This window comes from Notothenia rossii (genome assembly GCF_949606895.1).
Source record: "Notothenia rossii genome assembly, chromosome: 11".
NCBI classification, from domain to species: Eukaryota; Metazoa; Chordata; class Actinopteri; order Perciformes; family Nototheniidae; genus Notothenia; species Notothenia rossii.
In genome coordinates, this window is record NC_136910.1 from 42,337,955 (window position 1) to 42,357,533 (window position 19,579).

Sequence of the window (19,579 nt, forward strand, 5' to 3'; positions counted from 1 at the left end):
TGGGTCAAACCAATTCAAATGAATGAAATATTAAATAAAATGTAATGTATAGTTTCATTTTTCATTCAACCTTTTATGGCACTGCATAATCTCTTCTCAGATTTAAGGCCACTGAGGAGAGAATTGCATCTCGTTTTCTCCATTGGAAGGCACTTTATCATGTTTTCTCTACAAGTAGGCACTTTTGCTGCATTTATTTTTGAAATAATTATTTAATCTACACACCCAAAACCAGATGTTCCTTTCTTAAGTTTACCAACATGTACTTTATTCACATACAATAGGCTATATATTCCACCAATTCGCAAGTGGTGAGTTAGACAATATAGTTGCATAGGGTACACATCAAGGGGAAGGAAAGAAGGAGGCTGACAAGGAAGCAGACAAGGAAGCAGACAAGGAGGCACTGAGAGGCTGTGCAAGTATTGGAATAGGACACTGCTTTGTTCAACAGTAGGGGGGAGGCAAACGATCACAGTAGCTTTGCCTGCTACAAACGGTCAATACAATCTCCTAGGGCGGGCTATCCCGTTTCATCTGTGTCTAGCTGGATTGTAACGTTAACTTTCAAATATTTGTCTTGCCTGGACCCTCAGGATTTCTATCAAGGGATGTCAAAGCGAGTGCGAAGCAGAGAGGTCTGCGCTGATTGCAGTGCTCCGGGTATGATGTCAAACAAGCTAGCTTTAGCTGCCTCCTAGCTAACCAGCTAGCCCTTAGTACAACTCAACTACGTACAGTTAGCTAACCTAGTTAACGCTGATAACTGATTAGCAATTAGCCACTCGGTTAATTGTGACGTTTTTAAATGCTATTTTCGTAAATACGGTTGTAGACATATGTCCTGTATGTTTTTTTTGTCTGTGTAATCACATTAAGTTGTCTGCTGAAACTATGCTTGAATGGTTTAAAGCAGTCAAACGTTGGGTTAGCTTGAGCAGATAAATTAGCTTATTAAGCTAACTCGCTAATACTTACACGTTGATTATAAAGAAGCTAGCAGACCCACACCTGGTTGCAATTATGATTGTGATTTTGGATGTGCCGAAGATATTGGGAGGCAAGAGTTTATGTGTTGCTGTCAGTTAGCTTATATCATCGTCTGGCTTGAATGTATAAACTACCATACATGTTCCAGTTTGAAGTTAGATAACATTATGGACCATCTACGTTAGACTGGTAGGTTAACATTTGTACCTCTTTTTATTTATTTCTAGAGCCACGCTGGGCCTCTGTGAACAGGGGTGTGTTGATCTGCGATGAGTGCTGCAGCATCCATCGAGGACTGGGGCGACACAGCTCTCAGGTCCGACATCTGACTCATTCTCCATGGCCATCGTCGCAGTTACAGGTGAGGAGATTGGCTCCCCACATACACCAACACATAGATGCAATTATGGGAGATAATCTATTTATCCCAAGTGGAATAGATAATAAAATGGCTGCACAGTCAGACACACCATCAAATGACTAGAAGACAACGTCATGTTACTCCTCTGTCTCTCACAAGTTTTCTCAGGACCTTGAGTGTCCTTCAGGTTTTATGTTGACTTTCCATTCTTTTGTGTTTTGTATTTTCCACCTGTTCCTTTACCTTAACTTAAATTACTATTAATTTGTGTATGGGATTGTATTGTTATGCTATCTTACTGCATTTTTAGTACTGTATTTTTAGTACATTAGTATTACATTACTATGTTTGTTCAGGGCTGCATGGTATGAGTACAATATACCTTAATAATATTACATGGGATAAATTAAGACATCAAAGTCCAGTTTCAGTACACTTCTATAAGCAAACACAATTGCTTATAGAATAAATTCATAAAATAAATTGTCTTCAATATTCTTTACAGATGAATTGGCAAAAGACAACAATAAAAAATTGCAAAAAAAAACATTTATGTGCAGTTTCTACTGATGCTTTCTTTTAAACAAACTCAATAAATCCCTGGGTGTGATATCACAGTTGATAAACTGTATTTGTGTTTTAGGCGCTTTGTAGATGTTGATGCATTCAGGTAAACTGTTTTGTGCTTTCATGTTTTAGATGGTCCAGACACTGTATGGTAATGGGGCTAATTCCATATGGGAGCATAGCCTTCTGGACCCTTCTTCTTCTGTGAGTGGGAAGCGCAAAGCCAACCCCCAGGACAGAGTTCAGTAAGTGCTTTTAAGGATTTTTGATGCATCAGTGCTGATTTTGATATGCTTGTTTGCCCTTTTTGATAAAAAGCTTTATTGGCAACATTGATTTTCATATTTAAGGTCAGTGAACATGCATAATTGGCCTTTTGTGACGGACATGACTCACGGCCAGTCAGTCCCAAGTAACTTCAAGTTGGCATGACTTTATTATTATTTAACATGCATATGGGAATATACAAAAATGAATATATGTCCAGTTTAATGCAAGAACAATATCCTATTCATGTTAACTATATGGGATTAATTTGTTGATTATGCAAGAAAGTGAACTCTTGTATACAGCTTTTTCTTTATCTAAGAAAAACAAAATGTGAGAAGTGAGTGACCCTGATCCACTGCCAGATATAAACACTGTTGGTCCAATGTCTGGCTGGTGGAGTAAAGATAAACAGTCAGTCACATATAAACACAGCCATGCTGAGTCTATCCCTCACACTCAGAGCAAACTCTTTCAATCAACAGACAAAAACAGAGTACGCATTGCACCAAACAGGAGGCAGTTATACTCAATCTTAGTCTTATTGGGTGTTTCTACTACTGCTTTTTGATGGATTCAGGAACAAACCTCGGTCTCGTCCATTGGAACTATGACTACATTTGGCTCATGTAAAAAAAAAACTGTTATTGTACTAGAACTATCAAGGCAGTTGTGCAAGTTGCTGACTGGTCAAACACAGAGCCAGCAGCTTCTTTAACTTCCTTCATTTGCAAAACAAGGAAGCATTCTACTATTGATATTTGGACATCTAGCATTTGTTTTTTTCTTCCCCACCAATTTAGTATACTGTACTTGTGTCTGTAAAGGTATCAACAGAGACACATTTGGTCACATGAGTAATAGGAGATATTGAGTTTAATTGTGAATGTCCTCAACAATGTACAACCCAAATGCTAACATTAGTAGGGTGATCTGAAATGGAGATACAAAGATATCCAGAATCCTGCGTAATGTTATTGTGGATTAGGTCTACTAATTTGAGTAATTGCCTTCCTGCCATCAAAAACTGTATATTGGATTTGCAGGTGTTGTGTGCGTGTGATTTTAAATATTAGAAATCAGGTCCTCAGCAGCATATGTTTAGTTGGTTGTTTGTCCTGCAATTGATTTATGCTTGTCACTTGAACATAGCAATGGTGGTTGGATTTTTAATTGTTGATCCAAGCATCTTTTGTTGTTTCCAGTCCCAACAAGACGGAGTTCATCAAGGGCAAATATCAGATGTTGGTGTATGTCCATCGCATGCCTTGTCGGGAGGATGACAGTGTTACTGCAAAAGACCTCAGCAAGGTGAGAAATGTATATATTTTTGGTTTACTGTTGACTTCTCAAAATCCTTTCTTCTTTTTTAGATGCAATAATAACCAAAATTGGTCCCATGGGAATAAGCTAGAGCAACCAATGGTGCTTTGGCAAAATAATGCTAAACACTTCAAGTTGCACTCGTACTTCCCCATTGCACAGCAAGTGCTTTTAGATTTTTGGTCTATGATATATGTGACCACTTCCTTTACATTTCAGAATGGTTTGTCCCATTTATAGATTAGCTTTGAGCATTCAGTGCTTCTATTACATACTGCCATGTTTATTTACAGACTTTGCCTCTGTATATAGTAAATCCTAACTGTCCAACCTCAAGTCTTGCGAGAGCTCCCTCTATTTCAATCTCCAATTGTATTTGTGATCTGAATTCTGTATTATTTCTTACAAATAATTCCAGATCAAGCTGAATTCTTGAATCTTGTTATTTAAAAAGAGAAAAGTGCATCTAGGTCTTTGCATTAGAAGGATACATGTTCTTTTCTCCACACCTTTTTTAAAACATGTTCCCTGTGTTTACTTCACTTGCAGTTAAATCACTGTTTAGTCAAACTACTTCCAGCAGGATAATTTCATGTCACTCAGTTTTGGGATTGTGCATCTATTGAAGCCAGCACTGTGCAGATGCACTTTACAATCAGGATAAAACAAACGTGTTGTCGATCTCCTTTCAGCAACTGCACTCCAGTGTTCGGACTGGAAACCTGGAGACCTGCCTGAGACTCTTATCTCTGGGAGCACAGGCCAACTTCTTCCACCCAGTAAGTGTTGCAGAAAAACCAAAACCACATTTGGTAAACATTGACATTCTGCTAATGCTTCATCATTGTGTTGTTTTTTTGGGGGAACAGGAGAAAGGCAACACTCCACTACACATAGCAGCAAAAGCAGGACAAATGTTACAAGCAGAACTGTTGGCAGTTTATGGAGCTGATCCGGGGGCTCTGGACTCCAGTGGAAAGACCCCCATTGATTATGCAAGGTAAAACGAGGCCAATGTTTTTAATTAACCACAGGCTTATCTCTTACTTTATTGTTCTAAACAATGTTTATTAAGTACGAGCAGTGGGAACTCTGTAACAACACAATGTAATATTACTGATCATTATCATTTTAGAGTTGAAAAAATTGAACCTATCATTTTAAAGCAGGGGTGTACAAACTACGGCCCGGGGGCCAAATGCGGCCCGCGGGCCATTTTAAATCGGCCCTCAGTAAATTAAGCTTGAGCTTGTCTTGTATTGTACTTCTTAAACATATCTGTAAACATATATTAAACAGTAGTGTTCATGTGTTAATAAGCCCACTTTCAGTCAATTAAAGTTGAAAATATGTTCTAACAAATCTAAGTTGATAAGATAAAAGCCCAATAACTTATTTACATAACAACCTTGACATATAACCTTCCTATTTCCTCTTATGATAAGCAATCTAAGGCTTCTGTTTTAAAGAATGAGCTGCTAACAAAATAAATGAAACCCTATGGAAAGCTGTCATGTAGGCTTTTGTATCAAGCATAATTGACTTACAATTGATTGATTTTGCTAACTTATAACTTCACTTATGAGGCAATAAACCTCACTTCTAGCGAGTGGCCCAGCCCTTCGAATATCTTTCTGTATGTGGCCCTCAGTGAAAAAAGTTTGGACACCCCTGTTTTAAAGCATTGAAGCGTGTTCACAGGCCACAGTGCTTGTGTCTCACAGTGTATGAAAAAAAAACACGTTGAAGTTTTCACTGTTGCTGCTGCATCACTAACCTTAAGTGTGACTGCAAGCACTGCTCTCACAGGCTCAGCCCAGCTCACTAGTGGCAGGAAATGATACACATCCTTTTGGAGATTGAATGCAGTTGCATGGTAAACAGACACAAAGTGTGTGTGAAATGTGGGCTATTTATATATACAGGTGGTATGAGGAAATAACGTACACAGGAAGAGACAGAAGGTCAACCAAAATGGGTAGAAACTAGTAGGAACAAAATAGTGAGAAACCATCTCCAGCTAAAATGGCTAAAGTATTTGCATGCCTTGCACGACATTGAACATTAGACGCAGTGGCTTTCCGTCAGCGTCTGAGTAATTCAATTAGAGTATGACTAACTGAGGCAAGACAAAATCTCAAGCAAAGTTGTTCTAGAGGACTTGTTAAAGATTGCAAAAACTCCAAGAAATAAAGAATAGATAGGAAAACAATATATGAAGAAAGAAAAGATCCAGAAACATTGCCTTGTTTAACTTAAAAATCAAAGTAAGACACTTATGTCATACTTTTTCTGGGATAAGAGAGGCTTTGTGTTTAAGAATGGCCAGTTATCACACCACACCTATTTCAGTTGTATGCTTATTACGTTACACATTACCAGAGTTTTACCCTATTAGAAATGTACTGTGTTTTTTAACTATGTTTCCACAAAATCTGGAAATACCTACCTGAGGCATTCTGTAGCCTTAGCACAGAGCCATATTTCTGAATCATGACCTTTTAATTCCTAATGTGTGCAGACAAGCTGGGCATCAGGATCTGGCAGAGAGGCTGGTGGAGATACAGTACGAACTCACTGACCGCTTAACATTTTACCTCTGTGGGAGAAGACCAGGTAAGGAGCCTAACTGCTGCTGCTGCTGCATGGCGTTTGAGAGCTGATGGGTTTTTTATAATGATATTCTGTTTTTATCTTTTCATTGTAGATCACAGAAATGGGCAACACTTCATCATTCCACAGATGGCAGACAGGTAATAGCTATGTTTTAAGTTGTTGATATTTATTAAAAAAAACACCAAAAAAAGGAAAACTCTGACAAGCTTCTGGCTGCTTGTCTATGCTAAAGGTTTTTCTTGGGCTAATTCATACTTATTTGTCCAATGCTGCATTCTTATGATGGATTAGAAATGAGTAAGTATGCTGTTCCAATGCGTTTCTGTTTGCCTGTTTGTGTGGAATTTTGTTAGCAAAAAAAGTTGATTGGAATATTTCTTTCTGCCCAAAGCAGCCTGGACTTGTCAGAGTTTGCAAAAGCTGCAAAGAAGAAGCTCCAGTCGGTAAGATATCAGAATTCCCACAGAGGGGAAATGTACATTGTTAAAGCAGTATAGATGGAGAATACAAATAAAAATAACACACTATTAGATGAGAAAAGGCATGCACATAGTATGTAAAATAAAAATTAAATGTACAGACCTACACATTCATGGAAAATAAGTAAGTAAGCAGTATTTATAAAATAATTGTAACATTGTAGAATACTGTGTGGTAGTGGGTTGATTGCAGTGGTAAATAGAACTGAAATGAGATATTTACATATTAACATAGAGATTGTTGTTGGAATGGACAACCTAAGAATTAGCAGCCAGTAGTTAGTTAATCAGATGCAAGGTCTGAATTTCTTTCTATTCAATCGTGTGACAACTTCTTCTTTTATGTTTCCAGCTGAGTAACCATCAGTTTGAGGAACTTGCCATGGATGTTTACGATGAAGTCGACAGAAGAGAAACGGATGCAGGTGAAATTGCAAGAAGTGTAACAAATATAAAATAACCATTATTTGTATCCCAGTTTTTTTTAATGTATATCTTAAATATATTTATATTTTGTACAGTGTGGTTGGCCACTCAGAACCACAGCACACTGGTTACAGACACCACAGTTGTGCCTTTTCTTCCGGTCAATCCAGAGTACTCATCCACCAGGAACCAGGCAAGTCATGGCACCAATGTAGCCTTGTGTTTATTTGTGTATGTGAAGACTTGATTCAACAGTGCAGCCTTTATTTTTAATTCTACGCTTTGATACATTTGTTTTTTTCAGGGTCGTCAAAAATTGGCACGGTTTAGTGCTCATGAATTTGCCACCCTGGTTATTGATATTCTCACTGATGCTAAACGGCGGCAGTGGGGTAATTCCTGCGACAGTCCCAAAGGTACAATTTATCTGTTTATTTTTTATAACCAACTTTGAAATTCCTTGCTATTATACTTTTTGCTTTCTTTTATTAAGGTTTTTATAGAAGTGAATATATTCACTAGCATACACACAGTAATAAACACTAAGAATAAAGAGTTGCAATTAGTTGCATATAAAAGTGGGTTCCAGTTATATATGCCAACATTAGTATGTGGACCATATGTACGGATGTTGTGCCAAAAACAGATCAGGGCTTTTTATAATTAAAACTCCTGCATTCTGTAAATAATGCAAACACATCACAGACTGCTTTAAAGTCAAGGGTGTTCTAAAGATTCAGTAAATGGAAAGACATATGTTCCTTTAGCTTTGTGATTTATACAGCTGCTTGTAGCCTGCAGGGCCTGTTTGATCTCTAATGCTTTGATCTGGTGGTCTGCCTTCAGAGAACGTGGAGTTGATCCTTCAGGGAATAAACAGTCGCCATAACAGTGACAGCCAGGATAATGACCAGCCTGATTACGACAGTGTGGCATCAGATGAAGATCCAGTGCACGAGGCCACCTGTGGGGACAGCAGCACTGACCGCAGGACCAAGGTTCATGTTTTTATTGACTGTTCACGTATTTTAAAAACATAATTGTATTCACATTTCAACTCAACAAATGTTGTCTGCTGCAGAGCTCAGAGTCGTCTGACCTCTCCGATGGACCAATCACAGTGCATGAATTCATGGAGGTGAAGACTGCCCTCACTGCATCGGAAGCCAAAATACAGCAGCTTCTCAAGGTCAACTGTCACCTCAGTGAAGAGCTGCGGAGCATGCAGGGCAAGGTTCGTCAATTACACTCATTCATAAGCAAACTGGTTATTGTAGATCAGTTTGGTTTTGCAGTTGCAAACTCTACATGCCCTCATAGTTTCATTTCCACCTCTTTAATTCGATGGTAGTACACATTGATATTTCAATAGCCATAATTAGATGTCACTTTGTACTGGATGTATGGTATTTACATCCTCTCTGATACTGGTGTTGCAGCCTCTCTTTACTCTTAAGCAATTTAACATATTAGTTTGTGTGTGCAAAACTTGATCTATGTTCAAATCAAATCAAGTTTTATTTATAAAGCACATTTAAAAGCGATTTTTGGTCGAGCCAAAGTGCTGTTCAGTACATGTAATAAAAACACATTACTACAATCACAATAAATCACAACATATAATAAACAAAGGGAAAAGTCAGGAGTCCTGCTCCGCTCTGACGAGAAGGCCAGGGAGAAGAAGTGTGTCTTAAGAGTAGATTTAAAAACCCCTAGGGTCTGGGCCGACCTCACATGGAGGGGCAGAGTGTTCCAGAGCCTTGGGCCAGCTGCTGCGAATGCGATGTTATTTGATTTCACCCACAAACATCAGTAATATATGTTCGGGTCATGCCTGTTTCCATGTGTCAGACATTGCCTCTACCCTATAGAGTTCTACAGTGGATACATTTTGAGTTGCAAAGTATACGTATTTGATAAAGATGCCATAAAAAGGTCATACGGAAATATTGAAATGTCTTCAGTGCTAGTGCTACAGAGAAAATGTCTGCTATGATTCTGGGTGGGGTAGAATTCCTGTGGTAATAATTAACAATCACCAGACTTCCTCTGCTATGCTGCTCAGTGAAAAGTCAAACAAGATCTGATTTGATAGTTCTTTGTGGTCTAAAATAGATGGAGGATTCACTACTCATGTACAAATCAACAAATAGTTACCATAGAGGAAATGATGATTCAGAACGATCATGCAGTCGCCACCATCCAAAAACAACCTAAATGTTGCAGTGATTAGAGTTTGAGTGTGGGCGAGTTATCAACTCCTCACTCCCTCTCACACCTCCAGAAGGCCTGCAGCACCATTGGCAGCACAAAGCCAATCTCTCTGCTGTAGGTTTATTCTAGTCACATTTCATCGTTCAGTTCCTTATTTCTTAGAACTTCAAAAAGCCCCACTTGGCCTCAGCGTTATTTATACAAGCATGTTTTATTCAGTGTTACTTGCTAAAGTTTGAAAGAATATCCTACTTTGTTAAGAGTTCTGCCCTCGATCCAATACTGAGTGATATCTCAAATCAAAAGCAGTATCTGGGTCAAGAAACAATTTCCTGTTACTAACCCTAATCTTAAATACACCGACCCTGCTGTGGACTGTTTTATGACTATTCTTACTTATTTCTTTGCTAACATATTTCTACAAAATCTATCTGTTTTTGGGGAGAGACATTTTTGAGATTTGGCAATCATATTTTAATCTGTCTTGATTGTTTAAAGTGTTTTTTTTCTACACTCAGTTCTAAGTAAATAAGTGTAAATAGGGTAATACCCTCTCAACCAAATACATGTTGATTACTCTGACCTTGACATGTTCAAATAATATCTTATCTAACTCACCTTATGAATGAATGTATGTCTGCCTGTCCTCAGTTGTCACCACTAACACCTGATCATGTTGCCAAGTGTATCATCTTGGGGGCATGCTTAGAAAATAGTATATAAAGAAAGACGACGAGGTTTGTGACTCACTGACCCATGTTGGTAGATGGCAGCATTCAGTCTGGTTTTCTTATATGCATCACAGCTCTCCAGAGCCCAGCTTCTTTCTGCCTTCACTTGGCTGAGAGACAGTGTTAACACGATGTACCTCCTCCCACTGCTGCTTTATTTACTTCATAACAATACTGCTTCTATTTGACAAAAGTGACTTTCCATTTCGGTCCCTTATCTTCATTACCAAAACGTAATTGCTGAAACAGTGGAACTGCAAGATATCTCCTTACTTGTAAACTAATAAGCTTCTAAAATCCCTTATTTAATGTTTTGTACAGTATGTTGTTCATTTGTTGACTTGCATAACACTAAGGAGAAAGTCATGTTTCCCATTGCTCTTTCGAGGCCTGCTAATGTAAATAAGGGTGTCAGTGTCTCATATAAACACACAGTGTCAGCATTTCGCTTCTCAAGAAACAAACCTTTTAACGTGAGAAACCCAAAACCAAAACAGAGGTGACGGTGAACTGGGCGTGGATAAAGTGATAAAGTGTTAAAGTGTTTCTCTCCCTGAGGCAAGTGTGTGTTTTACTCTATTATTAATGTGTGGCAAAGCTTTTGTAAGGAGATCATCCCCCAGCTAGAGCTGACTTGAAGGATGTTTTGTTCCCTGCAGCTGAACTCCCTGCAGACTGAAAACACAACACTGCGATGGCAACCCCCCAGCGGACAACAACAACACCTACAGGGGCCCTTAGGTCGACACCCGCCCCGCGGCGGCCGCGCCATGTCCATGTATGAGACCGGCTCTTCCCCGAGGCAGTGCCCCCACCGAGTGGAGGCGGCTCGGCATGAGGACGGAGTCGTTTTACAACCCTTCCCTACCAACGTAAGCTCAGAAGCACTCATGTTCCCGCTGGATTGTCATCACGAGACAATAATCATGATGCCTGGCTTGGGGCTGGTGATGGTTTTTCATTCAATCATTCATTCATTCATTGCATCTCATTTTAGAGTATGCTCAACTTGGTTTGACCCCTTTCTAGATTGGGAGGGGTCCTTTGGGGACGGCTGCTTCCTCCCTCCCTACCTTCCCCTCTTCCCTGTCCTGGTCGTGGGACGAGCGATCTCGAAGGGTTAAGTACTGAAGTTCCCCTCGGCTCAGAGGCAGCCCCGGGGGACGGTGCACGCTGTCCCCCTGCTTGACCCCACAGCCTTCTCTCTCCTCTTGACCTGTGTCTTTGAACTGCTTTTGATCAGTATGGCCTGCCTGCATGCATGCACCACAGTGCCTCTGCTTCAGTTCAGTTATCTGAACAACTTTGCTTCCACAAAGAACCTTAACCAGAGCTGCTTTGGCTAATGTAAACATCACAGGTGATAATGAGATGTTGGACCAAAGGAAGCTGTTTGGATGGTCAGACAGCAGAGTCCTATATCAATGAGTCAAATAAAATGCCTCATCACAATGTGCTTATGAGTCATTGACACTGGTAAGAGCACCCACAGTTTACATCAGGATTTCTTCGCCTCTACTAATCGCATCCACTGCAGAATGAGCTGTATGACACTGCAATGACCTGGTTTACATTTCCTGTGTGTTTCTCTTCATCAGCTTTGAAACCGAATCTCTGATGGTGTGAACTGTCAGAAGTGCATGATTCCAATTTCTATGTGCCTACACTTGCCCTGGCAATATGTTTTTTGTTATGCAAGTGTTTAATGTATTTGATTGATGTTAATTTATGTTTACATTTATTGACGTCTCTATAGGGCTGCAGTCTGGAAGGACAGAGTATGATGCTGGAGAACGATTACGACACTACACCCAACCACTCCGAAATGGAGGAGGCTGGGTGAGAACATTTGTTTTAACTTTATACACAACTGTCCAAATGTTTTCTCTGTGATGGTTTGAACCAATTTATACATTTTCAACACAATAGAAATCCAGGTTCTGGGAATGGTGACATCATCGTAGCAGTGCTATTCAAAATTAAAGGTCACACAAAGAAAGAGGAGGAAGCTAGACTAATATTAGGTTTGACAGATGTTTGAAAAGAGGCCTCGATTTGAACAGTCATCTCTATTGCCTACTGGTTGAGTAGCTATATGGATGAAGCTTGTTCTTGAATACCGACTGGAGTACATTAAAAGCTCATTTTATGTTGATTACTATTAAATAGTTTTTGTGCAGTTTTGGTTTTTCACAAGAGTTTGGTTCATTCAGCCCCTTATAAACCCCAAATTGTGATGGCTTGTCAAGATACATTATATAAACTTTGTCTGTATGTCAGCTGTGATAATCCAATCCAATCCAACTTTATTTATATAGCACTTTAAAACCTTCAGACCAAAGTGCTGTACAGAGAGATAAGCTCACAAAACATAAAAAAAATACATTTAAAATAAAAGATACAAACACAAAACAAACCAGAATAAATGTAATAATTAAAAAATAAAAAACAGCCATATAGTACAAACAATAGACCACTGAAAGCAAATAAAAGCAACAATCTACTTGTTTACGAATGCTAAGGAAAAGAGGTGGGTTTTAAGACGGGATTTAAAAACAGACAGTGTGGGAGCCTGTCTGATTAACAAGGGAAGGTCGTTCCACAGTTTAGGGGCGGCAGCAGAGAAAGCACCGTCCCCTCTGTGCTTAGACTTTGTTTTTGGCACCCTCAGGATAAAAGCCATTCTTTGTTTTTATTTGCAGCAGCCCTCTTCCATCCTCTGAATCAGTGGCACATGGAGAGGAGGGTGAGGACGATGGCACCCTGCCGTGCACAGAGGACGTCATCTGTAAGACGGAGCAGATCACCAAGAACATTCAGGAGCTGCTGAGAGCCGCCCAGGAGACCAAGCATGAAAGGTAGTTTATGACTAATAGAAAACTATTCAAAAACAAACCTTCTTATTCATTTACGTGCTGTAATAAAAGCATAGACTTTATGTTTTTTTAATGGCTGTATTTCTGTCATTCTGCCTGTCAATAGTAAATAGTATTTCATTCTCTTTAAGCTGCTTCTAGGTCAGCTGTTCTCAATAGTTCACCCCAGGGCCCAGAACTATGATGGGTTTGGATTATAATAGCCAGCTAACCAGTGACTTATTAACATCTGATTTAATGGCAATTTTTATAGTTATAGTAAACCAGCAGCTCTCAGTAATTTTAGCCTTTTTATAGCGTAGCCTCTGTCTTGAAAACTGTGTCTGCTGGGGGTAAACCGTGGCTCTTGAAATGCAGCTGACAGGAAACACCACATGACCATCTATTCCCCTGTGACCGGCCAAATCCACAGCAAGTTAGTGTAGTAAAACTGGTTTTCTTTATTCATCCGTGTCTGTTTACAGTAACAATTTACTGTTAATATTTTCCTGGTTTTTATCATGATGTTGTGAGATATTGGATGTTGTCCATTTTACCCGATCCTAGTTTTTCTTCACTTTCATTTTTTTTTAATCTAAACTATTTAAGAGATATTCTCAAGGGTTAAAATTCAAAGAAAGTGGTTCCTGGCAAAAACATCATTTCAATTTGATCTCTATTAGTGGCCCTAATGTGCACACATACTATAGTAATAAATGAAACAACAGTAAGTGCTTTTCCCAAGGAGTCAGGGGCCTAATGTCGGCTTTCAGTGTGATTCTAGGCTCCTTCTGTTAGAGCTTTGGTCTCTCCGGGCAAATGAAACCGCTTTCACTTTGAGTACAAGTCATGATGTTGATGACAGCTGTTTACTTTGAAGCCTTTGCTAGCCCAGTGTTGTATTTGCTCTTTTTTTGTTGTTGTTGCTTTGGTGACACATATCATCCAAGCTATATGTCAGCTCATAATCAAATACAGTAGATGGGCAGTGTGTCAGACATTTTGAATGTTTACAGAGCTGTGCAAAAAGCAGTCATTATTGTTATAAGTTTGTGCAAACATCTCAAATTTGATGGAAATTGTGCAGTCTGCTGTATTTCTAAATAGTGCTTACTGTTGGCAGGGGAATCTTGCCTCAGGCTGCTCTTTCTCGTAATGTTAGCTGTTGAGCATTGTTGTATCTATAAATGGCACAGGAGTGGTGGATCAGCCTTTTGTCTTTATCTCCCTCAGCTTCCTGCCTTGTTCAGAAAAGATCTGCGTGGCTGTGAAAGAGATGGCCGCCCTGTTTCCCAAGGTAAGATGACTCTGACCCACAGCTTCAAATCCATCCCCCGAGCAATTAAGGGATTTATTTTTTCTTTGAAAACAGCCAAAGGGAACCTTTTTAATGACTTGTCTAGACAAGGTAGGACCTGTTCATTGCATGACTTAGTTATATATGTACAGTTAATCAGATTACTTTGCTTTATGTTTACTGACACACACAGCCTGCTGACTACAATGAGGTTTTATTTATGGTGGTTGTGATCTTATCAAGTCTCCATCATCGCTCCTTCCCCCTCACAGAGGCCGTCCTCGGACACGGTTCGAGGGTCTCTGTATCTCCTCACGTCCAGCGCCAGCCGACTGCACGGAGAGTGCCAGAAGGCCGCAGAGCACAACCCCTGCCCGTCGGACATCCAGCTGGTCACTCAGCAGGTCATCCAGTGCGCCTATGACATTGCCAAAGCTGCCAAGCAACTTGTCACTGTGACAACCAAAGAAAACAATAACTAACTAAAAATCCAAAGACATTCCTGATGCACCCAAAATAGTTGATTTAGATGCCGCTAATTTTTGTTTAATCAGTGTTAACACAATTTTTTCTAATTAGTCGGCAATTATTTACGTACATTCCTTAAAAAAAAACAAGATGCCCCATGTAACAGACCAATCTAAACATTATTTTGATGTTTTTGTATCATGGTAATACAGAGTAAACAAACAAATCTGTTACTCCTCCTAACCTCACAAAGAGATAACAGTTTAATCCACACAAAATCCAAAAGTGCAATGTTGTGTGTATATAAACAAAGAACAACAAGCCTTCTACATTGTACTTTCCACATAGAGGTCATTATATAGATACACCTTTTATCTACACCATTGTCATCTGTTTATTTTCCTTTTTTTATTTGAAATGTTTTTAAGATGCAATGACAGTATTTTAGTCTTGAACCATTGTGATGCCACTTGCTTAGAGTTCAAATGTTTGTTTGGTGATTATGAAAGTAGCTTCAGTGCATAGAGCACCATGTAAGGCCAGCAGTACAAATGGTGTGCAAACCTTCATTCCATCCAGCAGCTCCAGCAGGGGATTCAGCAAAGTGACAGTAGTTATTGGAGTTATAATGTTACAGCCATACTTCTGATGTTGTGTGTGTGTGTGTGTGTGTGTGTGTGTGTGTGTGTGTGTGTATGTATGTGTGAGTGTGAGAGAGAGAGAGAGAGAGAGAGAGAGAGTGTGTGTCTGTGGGCGCAGTTGTCACAGAGATGGCCTCGATGGCCCCTGTGAAACCCATTTTGAATCAATTTTAATAGCATTATGCAAATATATAAGATGTATGTATCTATGTAATTCTTTATCAAAATAACCCAAATGCTATTCTATTTATGAACTGTGTGTCATACCTCTAAGAAAATATTAATGTTTATTTTCATAAGATTTGTTTAACATGATGCTCCTCGCAGACTAACTTTTGTTCTGAGGTTTGGGACGTCTCAGCTGGCAGTGAGTTATGGGCAACCTGTGATCTCTGTCTATTTGGTGTGGTGCTCTAACTCCAGTGTGTTCAATGCTACCTGTGGTCACATGCGTACAGCTATGGTTTACAATCACTGAAGTTAATGTGCCCTTAAAGTTAGAGTAGAACTTGGGTCTTATGTTTCACTTGTTGTTGTGAGCCAGATCAGTCTCAACCAGGGGTGTAAAGCTAACCAGAAAACACTGCACGCGTGTGCAACAACGACAATTAAATATTACTCAAGTATCTGTAGAAAAGCTTTCTCAATAGGTTGCCTGGATGGAGAAGAGGTTTAAGACTCAAAAAAAGGATTATTAAAATGATGATTACACCATTAAAGTATATCATTTTATTTTTAGAGTAATTTTTTGTTTTGGACCAAAACCGTTGGTTTGCTTACGAGCTTGTTTTGTAACTAAAAAATGTCTGCATCTTTTTTTCAGGATATTTTGACCATGCAAAAGTATTGTTATTTTCTAACAATTAATTATACATGTGGACAGATGTTCTTAATGCAAAACGATGTAACATTCCAGTAACTCAGTCCATTATGCTTCAACGTCTATTTAAAGTTATCCAACTGTAGCCACTATAAACTAGTGGTCATACCAGACCAAGTTCTCTTTGGAAAAACCCCTGAGTGTAATGAACTGCTGAAGTGTGCATTTTATTCCTTAATAGTCCAGCTTTCGTTTGTAAAAGAAGAACGTCTTATTTCCTGTTGAAAGATTTGCAGTCTTGACAGTTCCTGCAAGTCATTTTAATGATAAACTTCCTGAAATAATGACGTACTATATCAAAAATATCTTCTTTGAGATACCAAGTAATTATTTTGAGGATGTCAATCATCATAATGACTTGCAAGATATATTTTTTTTAATAAAAAAATATTGAAGTTCATTGGTGCCTGCTCTCACTGGCAGCAATGGGCTTCCATATATTGTGTATTTGTTCCAACCAATTATTAATCCAAGGGATTACTAAATAAGAAAAATCCTTCTCTAGGCTATATAAAAAAAAAACATTTTAAGATTACAAAATATATTTTTTAAAGTACATTTGTCAAAAGCTAAAATACAAATGTTTTCAGTTACTTTCCACCCCTGGTTTCAACCCTGACATTTGATATCCTGTAACTTCTAGCCTGCCACTACCTCTGTGGTTGAAAACTATTCCTGCCTTAGGTTTAATAAAGTATAATTCATACTTCAAATATCTCATTGTCGTGTGTGTACTTGTGCGATGAACAAACAGCGGTATTAACACGCCCATGTATAAAGTCCCACCTGTTGGAGGAGCAGGAAAGCGATAGGGGCTGACGGCGCTCCCCCACCACACCAACCTCACAAGAGTTCCGGGTTCTTTCAGCCGAAAGCTGCTCGCTGCTACCGCTTTCACACGGCAAGACCATGGCTCTTCTACTGGATAACCAATTCAAAGACCTGCCTCCTGACAAGGCGATAGACACAAAGTTGTTTTTGGAGGCTGTGTCTCATATTCCTTCATTTTTTGGTGAGTATACCCCCACTTGAACTCGATAAAACTTTAGTGTTGGAGGCGACTGTTGATGTTATCGCAGTCACGGTTCATAGAAGGCTGACTTGTTCCCCATGACACGTTCAAGTGACCCGTCAAATCGTAGTTATTTTACACATACCAGAAGTGGAGCTGCTGCTGGGTCACGGTGAGGGGTCGGACCCAGCTGTTTAACCTAGAGAAACTCTTTGTTTACACACTGAGCAGAGCAAACATTGGCCTCATTGTGCCTTTTAACTAGAGACTATGCATTCACTGTATTTTCCTCCCTCTGTGTGTATTCACGTCAAGGCTGATCTGTATTCATCCTCCCCTCTGTGCCAGGGACTTGTGTGATGAAGTCATTCATATTTTATTGCTTTGCTCTCAAATGTCTGTCTCTTTCAGACTGCTTGGGATCAAACGTATTTTCAGTCATCAAATCAGACATTAATGGCAACATAACGGTAAGATACAGATCTATTAGGACTCTGGTGTGTTTTCATAGCACTGTCACAAATATGTAACGTGCCAACTCAACCCCAATGTGCCTTTTTCAGAAAATTAGAGCAGTTTACATGAAGGATCCTGCAAAGTACGTCACCCTGCAAGACATTGTGGAGGCAGAGCGAGAAGCCCATGCAGCAGAGTGGCCTAAAGTTGGAGCAACACTAGCTTTGATGTGGCTGAAAAGGTTAACACTCCATAAGCTTAATGTTATGTCATACTGTATGTTGAATATTCAGCTGCTGAACTAAAACAAAGGTATGCTTTGTCTCTCCTGCAGGGGTCTCCGTTTCATACAGATCCTGCTGCAGAGTTTGGCAGATGGAGAAAGAGATGAGAACAACCCCAACCTAATTCGGGTTAATATCACCAGAGCATATGAACAGGCGCTGAAGAGATACCACGGCTGGATTGTACAAAAGATTTTCCATGTGAGGAACATTTCTCTTTATGTTTTTCTTAATATTTTATGGAAATATTTTAGAAAAGTGGACAAAATCTGACCACACCATAGATTATCCTGCTTTGTTGCTTGTCTGAGTTGCATTAAATAATGTGTTTCTGCAATCATTTTCCATCTTATTCTTTGCTATAGTATTATTTTATTCTTGGTAATAATAACCCTGTATTTACCTCTACATTACTGTTAGCCTAAATGATATTTGTTCCCGTTGCAGGTAGCATTACATGCAGCTCCATACAGGTCAAACTTCCTCAAGGCTCTGTCAAAAGGAGAGGAAGTGAAAGAGGAGGACTGTCTTGCAAATGTGCGTCAGTTTCTGGTGAATTACACTGCCACTGTAGATGCCATCTACGAGATGTACACCAATCTGAAAGCAGAGCTGGACTACACTGTGTGACGTCCCGGGACATCTGTCCACCTCTCAGGGGTCAGACGAATCCAGTTTTTAAAAGTTGTTTTTAATTGAATTACTTTTTCTTTCTGTCAGTGTGGTATTTATTATTACTTTGATTATTCCTTTTTAAAATTACCATGGTATATTTGGTCTTAAAATCATGAAAATGCCTTAAGATTTTAAAACATAACAAAGGGTTATTTGTTTGATTTAAATAATTTAAGGATTTTCTACAGCAGCTCGTACTGTGCAGAAGGATGTTATTGTGTGTTTATTTATGACAAAAACAGGTGGAATATAATGTATTCCACAAAGAGATTTAACAAGTCTGTAAACACTGTTATTACACGTCACAATATATGTTAAAACCTTACATTTCAAATGTTTTCTACCTCCTGAAGCAGCCCTTGAAGTAGTTTAAAATTAAACAGCTTGTTTCAGAAGTGCATTAATCCACTTGTGCCTTGGTGTTACTGCAAACATATCTAAAGCTAAGCAAAAAAGATGTTTGCAATTCCATTTTACCTTCAAAGCTAAATTTAGCAGAGCCAGAACAATTGTATCAGAGGGCTTAACCGGAGTGTGTTTGTGTTCAATAGAAGGTGTGTTAGACCTTTTGTTTGTATTGTATCTATGGTTCTATGGCCTATTTTATTCCTCCTTGTCAGATCTGATGTGACTTCTTTTATCAGCATTAAAATGTCAAACCAAATTATTCATGTTAGCGGACAGCACATCACTTCATACATTTTTAATAACTTATTATATCTGCATTTTCTCTATGCACAGGCTGGTAATGAAGTATGATCAAACGTGTTTAATCATAAGATTTTAAAGTATGACTTAAAATAAAAATATAATTGTAACTACCAAGTGTCTTAATGAACATCACATTTAAAGTTCATGAATTGTTCTCTAGGTGGCGATATTTACTTACTTGACATCTGTGTTCCAGCTAATACAATATTTTAATTATGTTCCTGCGGAAAAAAACTGATATGCAATTTAGATACAGTTCCAGTCATAGGCAGATCTTAAATTACTCTAAACAGCAGTTCTGATTTATGTTTGTAATTTTGCAAGAG

General features: G+C 38.9%; 2 protein-coding genes across 11 annotated transcripts; both read left to right on the forward strand.

The window, feature by feature from the left end:
- The first annotated feature begins 433 nt into the window (after nucleotides 1–433).
- git2b (G protein-coupled receptor kinase interacting ArfGAP 2b) lies at nucleotides 434–16,830 on the forward strand. 10 transcript variants are annotated; one of them, XM_079657298.1, is made up of 20 exons: nucleotides 434–663; nucleotides 1,218–1,351; nucleotides 2,051–2,163; nucleotides 3,391–3,496; nucleotides 4,201–4,287; nucleotides 4,369–4,508; nucleotides 6,030–6,124; nucleotides 6,216–6,261; nucleotides 6,516–6,567; nucleotides 6,956–7,028; nucleotides 7,125–7,222; nucleotides 7,334–7,445; nucleotides 7,876–8,027; nucleotides 8,111–8,263; nucleotides 10,634–10,846; nucleotides 11,004–11,093; nucleotides 11,731–11,813; nucleotides 12,680–12,832; nucleotides 14,063–14,126; nucleotides 14,399–16,830. In XM_079657298.1, exons 1-20 carry the CDS (start codon nucleotides 612–614, stop codon nucleotides 14,606–14,608), a joined length of 2,226 nt encoding a protein of 741 aa, XP_079513424.1. In that variant the 5' UTR covers nucleotides 434–611; the 3' UTR covers nucleotides 14,609–16,830. The 10 variants fall into 10 exon arrangements, with proteins under 10 accessions (XP_079513424.1, XP_079513430.1, XP_079513422.1 ...); XM_079657304.1 differs by having other exon boundaries at nucleotides 4,378–4,508; nucleotides 6,519–6,567; XM_079657296.1 differs by having other exon boundaries at nucleotides 435–663; nucleotides 12,677–12,832.
- Nucleotides 16,831–16,893: 63 nt separating this feature from the next.
- LOC307023763 (glycolipid transfer protein-like) lies at nucleotides 16,894–19,360 on the forward strand. Its single transcript, XM_079657306.1, has 5 exons — nucleotides 16,894–17,127; nucleotides 17,539–17,597; nucleotides 17,691–17,824; nucleotides 17,918–18,068; nucleotides 18,315–19,360. Exons 1-5 carry the CDS (start codon nucleotides 17,025–17,027, stop codon nucleotides 18,495–18,497), a joined length of 630 nt encoding a protein of 209 aa, XP_079513432.1. The 5' UTR covers nucleotides 16,894–17,024; the 3' UTR covers nucleotides 18,498–19,360.
- The last annotated feature ends 219 nt before the right edge of the window (nucleotides 19,361–19,579 follow it).